Here is an 18684-nt window from a genome sequence, read left to right on the forward strand (position 1 = left end):
ATGCCCATTTAGCATGGGATCAGGCCCACTGAAAGAACTTGAGACCTTGTGGGCTAGTGCTTTAAGTATACCAAGGCTTCTAGGAATAATACCTACTAGACAAACTTTAGTGTTGCTCTTTTAAAACAAATTCATTTGGAAATCCAGAAGGTTTAATATTTAGAGACTGGCTATATCATCATTTGTATTTCAGAAAAATATATTTCTTTAGCTTTTCTGAGGGTTTGCTCATTGGTGAACAGGTAGAAGGAACTAATTTAATACTTATGTCAATGAATAACCATTTGGGTATGGACCGTATGACATACAGAAGATTCACTGCTCTCAGTGGGGGATGAAAGGGATAGGCCCAAGTCCTTCTGATCAAGAGAGAGGGTAACCAACTGGTGCAGTAGATGGAGCAGTGGGCCTTGAGTCTAAGATCTATATTCAAAGTGAGAGTTATATACTATGTGATCCTGAGCAAGACACCTCCATTCCTCATCTGTAAAATGGGAATACACAGGAGAAAAAATGACAAGCCACTCATCTTTGCCAAGAAAATCCCATGGACAACTCCGCAAGCTCACAAGGAGTCAGACACAACTGAATGATTTAATAATCCAAACAACAAAAACACTCTGGCTACTCAGCCTTTCTGAGGATAAAAAAATGTTTGGCCTTATGCTGAACACCATGCACATCTGTGTATTTCACATATGCATATTATGTATACATATATGCATGTGTACACACACACACACACACACACACACACATTATTTGGGTGGCCTTGCTTGTACTGTAAACAACTGGTGGCGTGTCCCCTTGCCTCTGGTCTAAAACAAGTACTAAGATGACAAAGAAGATTAGTCAACATCCTGAGAGGTAAAAATTTATTGATTTATATTATATATCAGCATGTTATGATATGGTCACACCTGGTCATACAGCTGACTTTATCTTATAGCCAAAAGAAGGATTTTTTTCCTTTTAAAAATACATTTTTTTTTCAGCAGGAACAAACATTTGTAAAACAATCATATTCATATTTAGGCGGGAATTAAAAACAATGGCTTTTTTCCCCAAAACTCATGAGGAACAGGGCTGGTCAGCAACAGATCTCTTCATGCTTTAGAATTCGCTTTCAGGCTCCTTCCTCCAATTGTTCTTCACCTTTCACAGAAACATCTACATAAGACAAAAATCCATTCCCCCTCCCCCCCAATAATGACCTAAATCCTGACCCAAAAGAAGAGGTAGACTGAACTGAACATTACACTCATTGGGTAGATTGTGCAACACACTCTAGTCCGCTTGAGTTTTCAATGGGTTCAGACTTATTGCCTGTAACCAACAAATCTGATAGATCCTTCAAGTGTTCCAACCAATCTGAGATACACATTTATGAATTTACTTGGCTTTGATGAAGGAATTTGAAAGTAGAAGAGTAAACTGAGAATAGTGGCTAATAAAGCTCTTCAGGAATAGCTCTGAGTTTCATTTTTCTAAATCATAAGAACATGCAATATTACTCTGACATTAGTGTTCTCAACTTTTAAAAGCCCCTTGCCTAGAAAGAGGAATTTTTGTGACAAGTATCCATTTTCCTGAGAGCTCTGGATGGAGCAAATGTGAGAAATATAAGACACTACCAAGAGTTAAAGAGGCCAAGAACAAAATTAAAAAACGGGCTTTTCAAATCAAGAGTTAATATTTTGCCATTTGATCTAATTCAGGCTGCTGGGGGCAATCAATTTACATTTTTTCATTACGAACTTTCCTCTAAATCCCAATGCAAAAAGTAGCAATCTCCCCAAACCCCCAGAAACAAAACCCACACAACACCAAAATACCCCATTCAACTAAGAAGAATTAGAAGCACTTTATCTTGAAAATCAATTTTATTTTCTTGCACAGTTAAAAAAAAATAGAGCCAGCTATTAATTTCTGTTGAGAAAAGTTTTTTTTTTTGTTGTTTTGTGTTTTTTTATGTGATTTTTTTTTGGTATTAACACCAAATTTCTGAAAAGGTGATCTGGATACTAAAATCATTTAAAATGTATTAATAAAACAGATCCACATGTGACCAGCCCTTTACAAAAGTTAATTAGTCACAACAGCCTTACATTCATTCTTATCATACAGAACAACATGCAAATAACACACCAAGAAAAAAGGGAAAGGTGAAACAGGCTAAAGTAAACAATATGGCATTAGGAAAACTAAAATCCATTTTATAAAATAAACACAATTTTGTAATAACAACCTTAAAAGCAATGTCTTTTAATACAACAGTGGTTCAATGTATAACTGTTTCATTACCCAATTGTAAAACAGAAGTTATTGTCAAATGCATAGACTCCTTAACATGTAAAGAATCTGTGCATCAGTTATGTGTTCAACAGTTTTACACAATAAAAATAAAGCCATTCAAAACATGTGTGCATACTTTGCAACTAGAATACAAGTTTTATTTTGCTCTTTAAACTGTTTTTAAAAAACACTAAATGTAAAAATCCATAAACATGTAATTTTACCAAAAAAAAAAAAAATCCGTATTGTTATCATTCATATGGCTCCAATCACCTTCCCCTGACAGTCTAGCACCCTCAGTTTATTTCCAGGGCCCAGATCTTACTTGTTGGGGAGTGTTGCAAAATGGTTGAAGTTAAGTACCAACCAACACCTGCTCCAAAGGACTCCCAGGCTTCTTTGTGATTTAGATATCCCTCACTTAGGTGGTTTTGGTCCCAAGCACATTCTGCTTTACGCACATATAAACTGAACTAATGTACCTGTGGGGCCACGCCCAGTACTTGACTTTTCCTTTCATTTTAACAGAGGTAAGGTTCACAGCACTGCATGGCAAGAAAACAGATTATTTTTACTTTTTGCTCTACCTGAACTAGAGCTGAATACTACCATCATGGTAAAGTACATTTCATTTTCATTTAAGAAAAAGGAAATAAAAGAAAACAATTAAATCTTCCTATTTAGCAGTGCAAATATTTTCTTAAATATCAACACAAATCCAACTCCTATTTATCATGATTGAAGATTATTTATTATAACCAAGTTTAAATATTACAGACAAGTATTTAGTGAAGTGATTGTCAAAAAAGAAAATTACTTAGACAAATCCACAAAGGGGCAGAATGAACATTCATAAAACAAATTTCAAAGGCATTAACAATAGAATGATGTACCGCAGAAGTTTACATTTGCTGATTTAAGATTTCAATTTAATAAAACAGTTTGAGAACAGTTTTACAGCCAACTCTTGGTTATTCAGGAACTGATTAATCAGTGTGTGGATTATTTATGCTTGTTGTTTCTCCTCTTATGGTTGCCATTGTTCATTTAACTGCTCAGTAGCACATTCACAAATACAAGACCAGGGAAGCTATAAATCAAATCAGTCACGTTTGTTCTTGTAACATTAAAGGTTTGACTAGAGAGGAGACCGAAACTAATAGATATAGTACATTTTTGGATTATCTGTGAATTTCATTTATCATTTATCCAGATAATAAACAAGGTTTGGCTGTAATGAAGAAACTACCCAATCATATAGACTTGAACACACAAACTACCTTTAAAAAAAGACCTATTGTCTAGAAACTCATAACTACGTGTCGTAGGTAACCTGTTTCCCCTTTAAACCTTTATTACTTTCTTCAATTTACCCTCAAGCCTCCCTTGGATAATGGGTTTCTCCACAGCAATGCACCTAAACCACCAACTGATTCTAAAAGTGACAGTCAACTGGTGTATTTAGATCACTTTTGTAGTCACTGAAACCAAGTTACTGGTCCTACCAAGAAGAAAGCGACGCTCAGGACTGTCGGATTTCTAGCAGTACCCGCTCATCTCTGCTGAGGTTGTACTAGGTAGGACAAATGAACTGCAAGTGCAGAGGCGGCGACGCTCCGCAGGGTAACTTAGACTGGTGAGCGCCAAACAACTTCTGCTAGCTAGCAGACTATTTCCTATAAGATTTATAATGCTTTGTCTTGATAAAAATGTGAGTCCTTTGAATTTCCTTCCCTTTCAACACAAAAACTACACTGCAAACTGGAAGGTTTTATTCAGTTTGGTTTTTTAAAACAACAACAACAACAACAACAAGAGAAAACACCCTGATTACCATAGAGGAAGGAACACTGATTCTCCTTTCACATTCTTTAGTGCAGCTAGGAGAACACTACTCACGAGAAGGAAACTACTATCAGTGCTCTGAAACAAACATGTTTTACAAACAGAAGATATGCTTTAAAATAATTTAAGAAATTATTGGGTCAACTGTGTACCCACCTATACGCTGCCCATACCCACCGTGTAAGTAACTGGCATAGTCATTTGTCTTGTTTGACCACCCATTACTGTGGAAAAGTATTATATTCCAGGATGGAGCTTCTTCAGACGAATGCAATCATTTAAAGAGTTTAACTGTCCCTTTATAGAACACTTTTTCTTTTTCAACTGTGAACGTCAGAATAAAGGATTTTTTAAAAAATACTCACAACTACATTACTATGGAGGAAGAAACCAACAGAATAGGGGTTTGCAAATGAAGGGGCACAAACAATTTACTTTCTCTTCTTTTCCTTAAGTGCCCCTAGGGTGAGCTGGGTTGTATGTGTGTGTACTATCACTGTGTGTATGGGCACTCAATAAAAAAGCTGAGTTTCAATATTTCATCTTATAATGAGTATTTCTCAAACTAAGTACACCAACATTTCTGTATTTTACCAATAGCAGTATTTCCAGTCAATGAGGTATTTCAGTTACTGCGTTATGTTCTTTGTTACATATGCACTGAGTTACCTTAAAAGATGAAGCTATTGTGGGCTTATATTTGGTGTTAACTAACTTTTCCCACACAACTGAGGGGAAATTCACATCTTTCTATTTTTTGGTTTACTTTAAATGGAAAACATTTAGTTTTATTTTTATCTTATAGACTACCTATCAAAACTGGTATTTGTGTGATTAAGAGGCAACAGGGCAATCTATGTTGCCAACAGCACAGAACACTACAACTGACTTACTTGGATCTTAATAATTTTACAATTCCAAACCACAAACACCCAGTAGCTCAACATCTGGCATTTAAACTATGTACCGATGTAGCTCCTTTGTAGAAAGAATTTGGTTCTATCACGAGGTAAATCACACAAACAGGATGACAAGAACTAGATTTTCTAGGAATCAATAAGAACTGGACTACTTTAAAAGCTTTTGGAAGAAAAGAGGCTGCATTTGCAATAGTTTGCCTCCTAGTTAACCTTCCTTCTCCTGAGACTAGCAACTACTTTTGATATGGTGAAAATAGTGCTGTTTGTACAGAGATCTAGAAGGCTATGTTTGTATCTCGTCACAGGAGACTGAATAATTTCGTATCATTTTTAAGCCATTGTCTGGCTCTAGCTATTATTAGTTTTCTAATCAACTAACTAGTCTATTTTCTCCCTAAACAGAACATATACAGTTGTTTGGCATTATGTGTTTTAACCATCCCCAAATGTATTTACTGTAGCACATCAAAATGGGAAAAAAAATTCCTCTGAACAAAAGGCTTCTGAGCTCTCTGCCACATCCACCATGGTACGGTCCCCAAAGCGCAGCCTTGTTGAAGAGCATCAGCACCTACGGAAACCTCCGGAGGTAGCAAGGCCTCTCAGGAAACCCACTGCTGGTAACAAATTCAAACCCTCTCAAGCCACAGACTTTTCCTTCACTGTATATGAGAATCTCTTAAAAGTGCATTTTGCAAGAGATAATTAATCCATGAAATGTATCGTCAGAAACCAAATGACAAGACATTTTTTCCCTCCCTTGGAAATGGGAAAGCAATAGCACGTGTAAACATGATGGTGGAAGATAAACTCAACAAAGTAGAGGCCGAGAGAGCTGAGACTAATCTCTCTTGTTGTTTAAACACACCCTAGTACTATTAGGCCTAATGAGCACTCGTTTTTCCAGAGAATTTCTGACACTACATTTCACTTAGGTGTTTAGGAATGGTGGTGGTTTTTTTTTTCATTTTTGTCTTAAAATATAAACTGATGACCAAGAAACAGTTATGCAGGAGGCCCCAAATGCTCCCAGAAATGTGAGTGGCAACATAACTTCAATCAGTGGAAACAAGGGATCTCTAGAACACTGGTAGTACAGACTACTGGATAAGAGGAAAATCAAGCTTTCTAAACTTAAAAGTTTCCAAGTATATTCAGTGGTGATATAATTTCTCTTAAGTCTTCCAGGATGATGTCATAACCTCCTCTTCTGCCAATAGCATGTTTGTGTTATGTTTGTGGTATGGTATACCTTTTAAAAACATGGAAAGTTCTTAAAATACATTAGCAGGTCATTATATTACTGATCCTCACTTTTAGTAAAGTTTTAAAATTTCCCCAAAGTGGGATAAAAATTAAGCTGGCCATCCAATTTCCTTTACTTGCGTATATTCTCATTTGCACATGTAATATAATGCACATTTGCAAAAGCCTAAACTCTTATGGTGTCCATAGGTCCCATTCAACTCCTAGAATAGGCAATGATAAAAATACCGTAGAATGTTGTACCACATATAGCCAGATAAAAATGCTAAGGACTGTATGAAAAATAGCCACAAGTTGTTGAGAGTCATCTCTTTAGAAATGGCTTTCTTCTGGCCCATTAGGGGAGGAAAAGCTCCTAAAAGAATAAAGCAGAAAAGTTAATCAATTTGTGTGGTAGCAAATTTCCTAGAAAAAGTCATTACCATCCTTATGGCCAAAAAAATTGGTAGAACTATTAATTTATTGTAAAGCATCTTTTATTATTTTGATGCTATCTTTAGTAATCAATCCTACTATTTCCATAACATTTTACCTAATATTTTTGTCAAGAAATAAGGGAATTATATATACTGTCTTTCAAAATAAGATACTATTCTGTAGAAAATACTTTAATTGTAATTAAAGGGAAGGAGGAGCAGGTAAAAAATATATGCTTATTTTCTGAAATAGTCACTACCACTTGTCATTATTTCATCATGTTTATTATACTCTACCTTTTTCAACACTGTTTAATGTTTGTTATTAATTTAATGGGCAATGTAAATCATTAGGAATACCTCTTAATTGTTACAAATTTATAGCAAAATCTTTAAGTTCTATAATTTATTCTCAAAAGAGGCCTCCAGAATTCTGCATATAGGATATACAAAGAGAGAGACCTATTTTAGTTTCCTTTTTTTTTGCTAAAGCAATTGGGAGGGTTAAGTGACTTACCCAAGGTCACACAACCAGGAAGTGTTAAGTGTCTGAGACCAGATTTGAACCCAGGTCTTCCTGACTTCAGGGCTAGTGCTCTATCCACTACACCAACTAGCTGCCCATTAGTTTTCATTTTTCAACCCATCTTGTCTCTGGTGTCCATCTTCCATTAGAATAGCCCAAGGAATCGTAAGTCCAAAAATGATTTTCAGAAATGTAGCTACATTGCTTGGGACAAGTGCCAAGAACAGACTTCTACACTGTTTAAATTAATACTGAATAGGCAATATTTTTATCTCAGAGCAATACTCTAACTTTTCCATGTGGCATAGTAGATAAAATGTGGAATTTGGAGTCAAGGGTCTTGAGTTTGAATCTTGACCCAGACATACTACTGGTTGTGTGATCTTGGGCAAGTCACTTAACTTGCAATACAGTCAATGTCTTCATCTATAAAAATGGGAACAATAACAGCACCTAACTCATACAATTGTCATGATGACCAAGTGAGAGAACATGTGTAAAATGATTTGCAAAACCTTAAAGCTGGTTATGATTTTGATATCTTTCCGACCCAACCTTTCCTCCTTTTCTCCTCTCCTTCCCCCCCCCCCACTGCCCCAGACCTTTTCAGTTTAATTAACAAATTTTAATTTATCAGAGGAAAAGTACCATGACAAGTTAATTTCATTGTCTCCTCCTCTCTGTCTCCTTTCTCTTTCCCTTCCCTACTTCATTCCCTATACACATACACATGTATGTATTTATAAGCATGTGTATACCCACACACCCAAAACAAAAACATTGCACACATGCTAAAACCAAGGAGACTTACGGTAACAATAATACACTCATGTTACTATTAGCACATGGGATCTTTAACTTTTAATTTTTCTTCTGTATTTGGTTCCTCAATGACAGCTATAATATTTAAGTGATTAGGAATATATTTTATCTTTGGGTCCCCAGTGGTTCAGGCAAGAATTGAATGTTCAGGCTAATGGAATATTCTGATTAATTTGTGAAGAATCCCCCGAAAAGACTAGCCATACAAATGGGAAAAAAATACGATGTAGATCACAATTTAGCATATCTTAAAGAGTTTTTTTTTTTTTTTTTAGTGGAAGTTAATCAAAACCATGATTTAAATATCCTTATAACACTATGAAGATTGCATTCTAAGGTGTTTTCCCCCCATTGTGTGAATAGCCAATGAGTTAAAAATCCCAGTTCTTGTAGTAAGTTAAAAGATTTTTTAAAAACTCTTATGATTCATCTGTCCTTTTAGGTAAATGTGACCTATATGACAATGCCATGGAGTCTGTTACCAATGTTTCTGATTTCTGTTTTTTTTTATTGAAAATGTTAAATCTGTATTCATGCCATATATAAAATTATGTTATGAAATTCAACATTCTTAAACCCAAGCCCCATTCCTAAATAGGGACAAAATATCTAAAAGCTCACTCAAGAATATAGAAATACAGTACAGAAATAATTTTAAAAATCTTAAGTTTTGGTTTATGGAAACACCTAATTTAGAAATATATTTCCTGTTACCTTCCAATTGTCACTCAGGATCAAACCTTCAATATCACTTTTGACTACATCTCTAATTCCATATTTCTATAATCTCTTAGATCTACTTGCTATTTTCCATTTAAATTATAACCACTTAAGTTTAGATCCCTATTATCTTCTCTCTTGGACTGCGGAAATCTTTTAACCAGTTTTCCAACCTTTAATCTAATATCCTTTTTTGCAAGTTAAATTTATATAAACAGACAGTTCTAAAGGTGGCTCTCTGACTTATTTAATGCTTACCACTAATATCCCCTGAATGTCTTTCAAATAAAGTTTAAACTCAATAGAAATCATTTCAAACCTTCTGCAATAAGATCCCTCTCATCTTATTTTCTTTGGGATACTCTAGTTGACTGAATGAACTGACCCGTTTTGTGAAGGTCTGTCTGTTCTCCACCACTTAACCTCTGGGTTTTTGCTCTTTCCTTTCACAAGATCACATGATACCACTCCCTATTTCCAACCTAGTTCTTAACTTGCAGGAATTCTACTATTCCTTTACAGGACCAGTTCCCCATGGCAGATTGTTTATAGCTATCCACCAAAACAATTTCATTGTGCACCTGGACAAATATAAAGAGCTTCCAGAAAGGGACAGGAAAGCATACTAAGGAATTGGAATACAAATCAGCACAATTTACACAGGGGAAGGGGGACACATAAATTTCCTTATAGAAGAGCAGCTTATATAACTGGGGCTGTTTTGACACCAATTATCTCACAGAGTCATAGACTTATAGAGGTGGAAGAAACTGAAGATGTCATTTACCTCAAGTCCCTTCCATCTCTCAAGGCAATCTCATCTTACTTCTGAAAAGCTATACTTGTTAAAAAGGTCTTTCTTTCATCAAACCAGAAGTTGCCTCTTTACAGCTTCTACCCACTGCCTTATGGAGTCAAGCAAAACAAGGTTATTAACCTGTTGTCCTGTGAGAGCTCTTTAAAGATTCAGTTATATAGCATGGCTCTGCTAAGTCTCCTCTGACAAGTGATCCTAGAAACTCTTCATCATCATCCCTGTGGGCAGGATCCAGGTTTTCTTTTCCATGAACCATTTTTTTTTTGGGGGGGGGGAAAGGTATTGTCCACAACTAAATACAATACTCAAAATATTGTCAGATTAGGGGAGAATGAAAGTGGATTATCACCTCTCTTGTTTTGGACACTAGGCCTCTCTTTTAAAGCAGTCTAAAATCCCACTCGCCTTTCTCTGCTATATATTACATTTCTGCCTCGTATTGTGACTGCACAGCTCACTAAAAAAAAGATGAACAATTATCTGCCTTGCCTTGCTTCCTTGTGCTTATTAAGCCGATTTTTAAAAATTCAGGTTTGAGACCTCATATTTGTCATATTAAATATACTTCTCTTTCTATAGAGATTATAGATTTAGTGCTGAAAATTTTCCATCATTTATAGTTTAACTTGCTCATTTTTAAAGGTAAGGAAAACTGAGTCTTGGAAAGAATAAGTAATTCCACTGTACATTATGAGATTTAACCCAACCTTCAAACATGTCAAGGTGGTTTTGGATTCTTTTTTATCCAACATTTTAGCCATTTCTCATAGCTTTATTTCATTTACAAATTTAATTAGTACAAATACTAAACTTTGTCCAAGTCATTAAGAAAACTGTGTCACAGTCCAGAAGATGTCTGTGGTTCTGGGTCCACCTTTTCTTCCAGCACTGACTCCCTCCCCTTTCTAGAAACTACTTTTTGGCTCAAATCCATCACCTGCCATGTAGCCTCACCTGCTGGGGACCTCTTGTACCTTTTATAAAACCCCCATCCCAAAGCACCCCTGACACAATGCCATGGGAGGGACTGGGTGCCCCACCTTGGCAGTCTGGCCTGAGGACCAGAACCCCAGAAGCTTAGGCCTCTATGGGTGCTGAGTTGGGGCTGTGGCTCGAGTATGGAGCCAAGGGGCTGTTCTGTGGTGTGCTCACCCTGTCCTTGCCTTCTCTGAGTGACCCTAGCTAACATATGGCCTTCCTGTAAATGATCTAACCTCTGCTACTCTGAACAACGGACTCATCCAATTACTCTGTGCAGCTCTCTTCTAATGTAGGACCCTGGGACCCTGGGGCATGGCTGGAGGTGATCTTTGAAGCTGACATTAAGCTCATAATTACTAATTTTGGGGTTTAGTCATTTCTCCAGTTAGTATCCACCTAATTATTACTCTCATGTACTTCATATTCCCATCCTATCTATAAGAACAGAAGGAAAGACTGTCATATTCTGTGCTGAAATCTAGGTAAATTACATTTCTAGCATTCCCCTGATCTATTAGTTTACTAATTGTCAAAAAAAAAAAAAAAGAAAAAGAAAAAAGAAAATGAGGTGCATCTGCATGACGTGTTTGCAACGCGATCACAGGAGTTCTAGGTGATCACTGTTTCTTTGTTATCGCTGCACCGTTTGGCTGTGGTGTGGCCCTGTGGGGCCCGCAGCAGGCCAAAATTGTCCAAAATTTTCTGAACAAAGCTACTGCCGGCGTTTGGCATTTCTTTCTTCAGTGGATTAAACAGAGGTTAAGTGACTTCTAAGATCAGGCAGTTAGTACATGTCAGGACGATGTTGAACTCACATTTTCCTGAATCCAGGCCCAGCACTCCATCCACTGAACCACCTAGCCACCTCCTGTTTCCTAGTCTAAAAAACCACAAGTATCCCTTTAATAATAAAATATAGAATTTGGCCAGGAAGTAAGGTGAAATATACTAATTATAATTTGTAGGCTCCATTCATTTCCCTTTTCTGAAAACCAGAACTCTTGTCCCCCTGTAATCCTGATGTGCTGCTTCTGTGTTTCTGGTCATTCACAGATTATTGAAAATGGCTCATTAATTAAATTCATCTATTATTTCAACATCCAACGATAAAGTTATTCTCTTTCTCATGACTTAAAACTTATGAAGAACATGTATATTTTTAAAAAATCTCTCTTCTTTTCTTGGATGATGGCTCCCTGTTAACCATTTTTGTCCTGTTCTTCAAATTCCTAATTGTATTTCTGCAGTTAAGACATGAAGAAAGTGAATTCCATTTCTACTTAATTTGCTCTGTATTAGGAATGAATTCATTCCAATAATGTACTATGTAATTATGCATGTTAGAAAACATTTCTTTATTTTACTTTATTAACAAGGAAGTGAAACTATGTTAAGAAATTAGGTTTCATTAATTTCATTGTACAGATTCACTTAACTACAGATGTCATCAGTGATAAAGATAAATTTTTTTAATCATTTGTCCATCTAACTAAAAGTTACTTTAATTCTATAGTTTTAGGCAATCTCACAAAGACTTGTCATTTTAATGACATGTCTAGAGAGTCTCTTTGATCTTAGATTTCTTTGTTAACTAGAACAGGTTTGTCATTTGTGCCTTAGATTTATAATAACCTTGTTTAAAGTGCCTTATGCTGGGGGAAAACAAGGAGGTTAGGGAGAGAATACTTTCAAACAATACGATTGAGAAAGAAAAATATGGTTATCCAAAGAAAGAACAAATCAAGACTATTTTACCCCACTCTCTACTCCAATATTTCATGTTTTTAATGTGAATAGCTGCCCCCAGGTTAAATGTGGTATCCTGAATTATCAATTATATGAATCACTGACTACATTTTCCCCTAATTGAAAAGTTAGTATACAATGATGTTTTCCTATGAAAATACTACATTTAATATATCTACTCAATTTAGAAAAAAATTTAAAAGGAAATATAAACATTTAGATAAAACTAAAATCCCACCCCAACTACTACTGTTCTCTATCACTGTTTTGTCTAGCCTTGACTTTCATATTCTGAATTAACTAAAACTTTTTATCTATGTTTCAGATATTAAAAAATCTTTTATACAGCTCACAAGTTGTCTTTAAACTCACCAACTCAGATTTTCTTCCGGGTCTCAGAGAAGCTATATATAAAAAGCCCTTAATAATCTACTTCAAACTTTCCTTCACTTAGTGCTCCCATTGCATACTCAGTGTTATTTTTTCTCTAACCTCTATCACTTATTTGTATTGGAAAACTTTTCCTTTGCTTCTTCCAGAAGAAAGGAGAATATTACTATCTTTGAGAAGCATATGGGATTGTTGTATGACTTTCTGCATCATTATAAAATCCCTGATATCTCTTTCTTAGGAAAGAGTTCTTAGGATACTTAAGACTTAGTAAAGTCTTTGTTTTTTTAGGATTTAGGAAAAAAAGTTCCTTGGTAAGATTTTTTTTTTTTGGTAAGTACCAACTTACCTTCTTAAACAAGCTTTTGAATATCAAACTCTTTATGCATTATTTTCCATAAACTAGTTAAAATTAATAAAGCAACTTTTAGCTCACTATCAATCTGTTTCTTACAGGGCTTATCTTTTCTATTCTAAATACTCTAAACCATTTTTCAACCAAACAGCTTGTATACAGAAATGTACAAACATTCAAAGAGTAGTCACTTTATAGGAGTCAGTCTTTTGGCAAGACAGTCCTAATTATTACTTATCAAAAGATCTAGGTATACAATGGTAAACAGATGTATTCAAGTGTGTGATCAGTACTAAGGTGGATAATGATGTTAATATTTTAGAAAAAAATAAACACAATTATTGACACATATGGACTATTATTATAAAGGATTCTGAAGTGAGTGTAAGATTTCAAAGCATCATTATCTACTTAATAACCATCTTTGAGCAAAATGGACATATACTTCATATGTAAATTTTCTGGAAAAAAAAGCTTACCTGTTTCATAAAAGTGTGACAAGAGATCCTCCTTTTCAATGAATCGCTGATAGAGCCAATTAGCAAGGGCATCATTCTCCAAAGGTACATCTTTAATTGGAAAAATCCTAATCAAAATATCAAAATATAGAGCCATACAAATTTAAATGTCAAAATTATTCCATTTTCCCACAATACTTCTGATACCTTTGCAAATCAGAGACATCAAAACTATTATATTTATTATGCCTACTTCAAGTCAAAACAAATGTTCTTAATATTTTATTAATAGTAGATATTTGAATAGAATCCAATTGGCTATTTGAAGACAGATATATCTATTTTCAAAAAGTTAGCTTTTTGCAAGGTCATTTATAATAAGGATTAATAACAAAATTGCTAAGAATAAACAATTATACTAGAACTAGATGATTATCACAGATGGAACTGTTGCCCACAACTGCCACAATTTATTTAACAATAATATATACAAAATTTAAGAATAATATTTTCAATATAAGTTACCATACCAAATACCCGTGTGGTCTCCAAAAGCTACATGGGGTGAAAAACTTTCAAAATATAAAAATCAAGCAAAAATACAAAAATAATTTCATTAACAGTATCCTGTAACCTCATCTGCTGCTGGAACTCTCCCAAAAATAATGTCAGTGAGCCAACTGAAGAAATGTGCACATTTAAATAAGTTTCATTCAATTACAGAAAGATGTTTTACCACCTATATATGGAATCATCTGCAGAACATTAAATATAAAAAGGATAATAAAACAAGACAGTGACTTATCCCCAGTCTCTTGCCAAATATAAGATAAAAACAAGAACAATGAATAATAACAACAAGTGATATTTACATAACAATTTTTACAAGGTTTATACACATGACATCATTTAGGTACTACAAAGGTACTATTATCTCCCCTTGACAGATGAGGAAATGAAGGCTCAGACAACATAATTATTAAGTATCAGTACTTTAAGCCAGGACCTCCAGATTCCAAGTCAGTAAATCAGTTAGCAAACATCTGCAAAGTGCCTATATGTGCTAAGCACTCTGCTTGAGGCTGAGAAATTGATACAAAGGAAGTAAAAAATGTGGTCCCTGTTCAAAGAGCTCATTTTAAAAAATCATCTTATTCTAAACTTCATAAGACAAGCATTTCCATAGCAAAGTGGGACAGAACAACAGAGGACTGCATCTGAAATTGCAGATCTAGTATGTGCAATGTGCTATTCCTTTCAAATACATACAACTTTTTTCCTCCTAGTCCCCCAAATTTTGAGATGGGACTCTACAATTTCTAGCTCTTTGCCACCACAAAGAGAGCTGTTATAAATATTTTAGAATATATAGGTTCTTTTCCTTTTACTTTAAATCATCTTGGAAAATAGACCTAAAAGTGGTATTGCTAGGCTAAAGGATATGTGTACTTTAATGACCTAATTCCAAATTTATCTCCAAAATGGTTGGATCAGCTCACAGATTCACCAACAATTAATTAAAGTCAACTTTTCAACATCAGTTCCAACATTTGTCAGTTTCCCCTTCTATCATTATAGTCAATCTGTAAGGTGTAAAATGCTACTTCAAGGTTGTTTTAATTTGCATTTTTCTAATCAATAATGATCTAGAAGATTTTTTCATACGACTAAACTGTTTTGATTTCTTCATTGGAAAACTACTACCAATTATTAATTTGGGGAATGATACATTCTTTTAGGATTTGATAAGGTTCTTTATATATTTGAAATATGAGACCTTTATCTGAGGAACTCTGTATATCATTCCCCCACCCCACCCCCCAGTTTTCTGCTTTCCTTCTAATTTTGGCTATATTTGTTATTTGTACAAACTATTTTAAATTTAATTTAAATTATCCATTTTATATCTCACAATATTATCTTTTGCTCATTAATAAATTGGTCATCTATCTATAAATCTGATAGGTAATATTTTCCATATTCTTCAAGTTTTCTTGTAATATCTCCCTTGATGTCCTTATCTTGGTAAATCATATAAGATATTAGTCTAAGTCCAATTTCTGTCAGACTGATTTCCAGCTTTCCCATCAAATTTTACCAAATAAATGAATAGTAAAATAAGACTGAGAGGGATGAACACAAAGGATTGTGTCAGGAAGGTAGAACAGGTCTACATAGAAACAATAACGAAATGAGAAGTTTAAGAGAATGAAGCCCAGATGGCAGAATAAAGCCAGGGACTAGCCAAATTCTCCCCCAAACCCTTCCAAATTCCTTTAAATAATGACTCTTGACAAATTTTAGAACATAAGAAACACACCAAAAAATGGAGTGGAACATTATCCAGCCCAAGACAACTTAAAAGGTCAGCAGGACTAGAGTGGGAATCTGGCACACGCAGGCTGTGCCAGACCTGGCCTCGGCCCCAGCTTCTGCCCAGGTACCAGCAAGGCAGGAACAGGCCTTGGAGCAACTTTCAGAAGCCTCAGCTTTATGAGCCTCGAGGTAGGATTCTGTTGTTTTAGCACCCTACATCTTACAGCTAGCAGTTCCAGGGCAGAAAAGAATGCTTGTAGTCCGATCCCTACAAGGATCTGTGAAAACTGCTGCACAAAATGATCAAGTATGGAAGGAAGACTTGGTTCTTCCCAGTGGTTCAGTGATCCATGGCAATCCCAATAAATTTTGGATGGAAAATGTCATCTGCATCCAGAGAGAGAACTATGAAAACTGAATACAGATCAACACATGCTAAGTTCACTTTTTTCCCCTCTCTCCCATGGTTTTGACCCATTCTGATTTTTCTCTCCCAACATGACTCATAAAGCAATGTGTATTAAAAAAAAAAATAAAGAAAATAGCTGCACAAACCCCTGAAGCTTGGGACAGTGCATATCCTCCAGAGTCCAATTTTAACAAAGAGTTAAAAATAAGCAAACAACAGAAAAAGATTCTGACCACAAAAAGTTACTATTGGTGACAAGGAAGATAAAAATATTCACTCAAAAAAAGATAACAAAGCCAAAGCTCCTACTTCCAAAGCCTCCAAGAAAAATAAGTATTGGATTGAGGCCTTGGAAGAGCTCAAAAAGAACTGTGAAAATCAAATAAAGAGACAGAGGAGAAATCAGGGAAAGATTTGAGAGGGGGTATAAAATGAAATACAAAAAAAAATAATGAGAAGAAAGCCTTAAAAACAAAATTGGCCAAATGGGAAAGGAGGTACTAAAGCTCACTGAGGAAAAAATAATTCCTTGAAAATTAAAATTGTGCAAATGGAAGCATATGAGAAATCAAGAAACAATTTTTACAAAGAATTTAAAAATAGAAAACAATGTGAAATATTTTATTGGGAAAAAACTGACCCAGAAAATTGAACCAGGAGAAATAATTTAAAAATTATTGGTCTACCTGAAAAGCATGAACAAAAAAGAGCCTTGATATTATCTTTCAAGAAATTATCAAGGAAAATTGTCCTGATATTCCAGAACAAGAGGGTAAAATAGAAATTTAAAGAATCCACTGATCACCTCGTGAAAGAAATCCCAAAATGAAAATTCCCAGAAATATCATAGACAAATCTGGAACTCAAAGTTTTAAAAATAAATGTAAAAAGTTGTTTTGCATATTAAGGGGGAAAATAAAAATATTAAATATTTAAAAATAAATATGTTAATTAATTCTAAAAGAAAAATGAGAAGACTGACTCAAAGAATCAGAGGGGGAAAAACAGCCTGAAGAAAACAGGAGAGAGCTCTACATGATAAGCTTACAACACATATAAAGTATCAGGAAACAATCTTTATGCTGATTGTGACTATATATGTATGTCACATAATGAATGAAAACAAATGATGACATGTCAATGACAGTTTAATGGATATGATGTGGAGAAATAATTAGAAATCATGAACATCTCCAAGTGGGTATAAAAGTACTGCATAACATTCATTGGCGAGGTCCTATATTCCTTCTTAAGCAGCAGGTCATAGCCATTAAAAATTATCTTACCCTTGAAAAAAAAAAGGGTGGAAATCTTGGCAACTGTTAACTTCCTTTCCATTCTACCAATCACAGTGCTGGACCTGGAGGCCCAAATAAAGGTGATGATAGGCAAGTCAGTTAACTTCTGAATCTCAGTTTCCTTATCTTTTAAATGAAGAAGTTTACTACGTAACCCTGAGTATGTTATTTAACCCCAAATGCCTTCCCTATTCCACAAAAAAGTTAGATTCAATGGAATCTAAGATCATGTCTAGTTCTAAAACCATAATCTTTATAGACAAGATCTTTTTAAAAAGAAAGACTGAGAATTCCACTAGGTTTTATGCTGGTTTTTCAAACATTGCTCAAAGAAATACATAAGAATCTAGTAAACGTCAAAAATATATAAAAAACATGGTTATTGCAGTGCCTGGTATTCCTGGACATAATATTGTAATAACTGGCTTTACTACAAATTTATGTTAGGCAATCTGAACCTGGACCCTCACTGTAGCAAGGCAATTTTTTACACCACCCTTTACTACCTTCCTCAATACAGTGGTTCTTCTAAAACTTTTCATTCTTCCTCAAACCAACCACGATCCCCGTTTCCCAACCCTCTCAGCTGAAAACCTTGCCTTCTATTTAACTGAAAAATATTGAGGTCATTTCCCATCCCTCTTTCCCCCTCCTCCTCAACTCATCACCCAGTTGCCTCTTGCCCCTATTTTCACCTTCATAGCTCTCTCCCCTTGAGGCAGCCCTTGCCAAGGCAAAGCTCTCTCCCCAAACAAACCATCCCATTCCTTCTTTTCTCCAGCTGACTACCTCTTCTATTGCACCTACTTCTTCACTTATTTTTGGTCTTTTATTGTCCAGTGGCTGCTTCTCTGCTGCCCACATACATTCTCATGTTTATACCATGCTCAAATTCTCACTTGATCCATCTATCCTCTATCTTGCCTCCTAAAAACTCCTTGAGAAAGCATCTACTTCCCTTCCTCTCATTCTTTTACTAATTCTAGTCTGGTTTCCAGTCTTGTCATTCAACTGGACCTCTCTCCAACAGTTATTGGTGACCTCTTAATTGCCAAATCTCATGACTTTTTCTTAATCTTCATTCTTCTCTTTAGGCTCTTGTAA

General features: G+C 35.1%; 1 protein-coding gene across 5 annotated transcripts in view; it reads right to left on the reverse strand.

The window, feature by feature from the left end:
• Positions 1-858: 858 nt before the first annotated feature.
• LPGAT1 (lysophosphatidylglycerol acyltransferase 1) overlaps positions 859-18684 on the reverse strand; it is a 96409-nt gene continuing 78583 nt past the window's right edge. For 4 of the 5 annotated variants that reach the window (XM_031937328.1, XM_031937329.1, XM_031937327.1 and 1 more), the window contains 2 exons: positions 13579-13685; positions 859-6681 (listed from right to left, as the gene is read on the reverse strand). In XM_031937328.1, the coding sequence (XP_031793188.1) occupies positions 6530-6681; positions 13579-13685 (259 nt within the window). In that variant the 3' untranslated portion in view covers positions 859-6529. Of the gene's footprint in view, positions 6682-11423; positions 11489-13578; positions 13686-18684 lie in introns of all 5 variants that reach the window. The other variant, XR_004229365.1, reaches the window with a different exon arrangement.

The sequence above is a fragment of the Sarcophilus harrisii genome, chromosome 4 (assembly GCF_902635505.1).
Source record: "Sarcophilus harrisii chromosome 4, mSarHar1.11, whole genome shotgun sequence".
Lineage (NCBI taxonomy): Eukaryota > Metazoa > Chordata > Mammalia > Dasyuromorphia > Dasyuridae > Sarcophilus > Sarcophilus harrisii.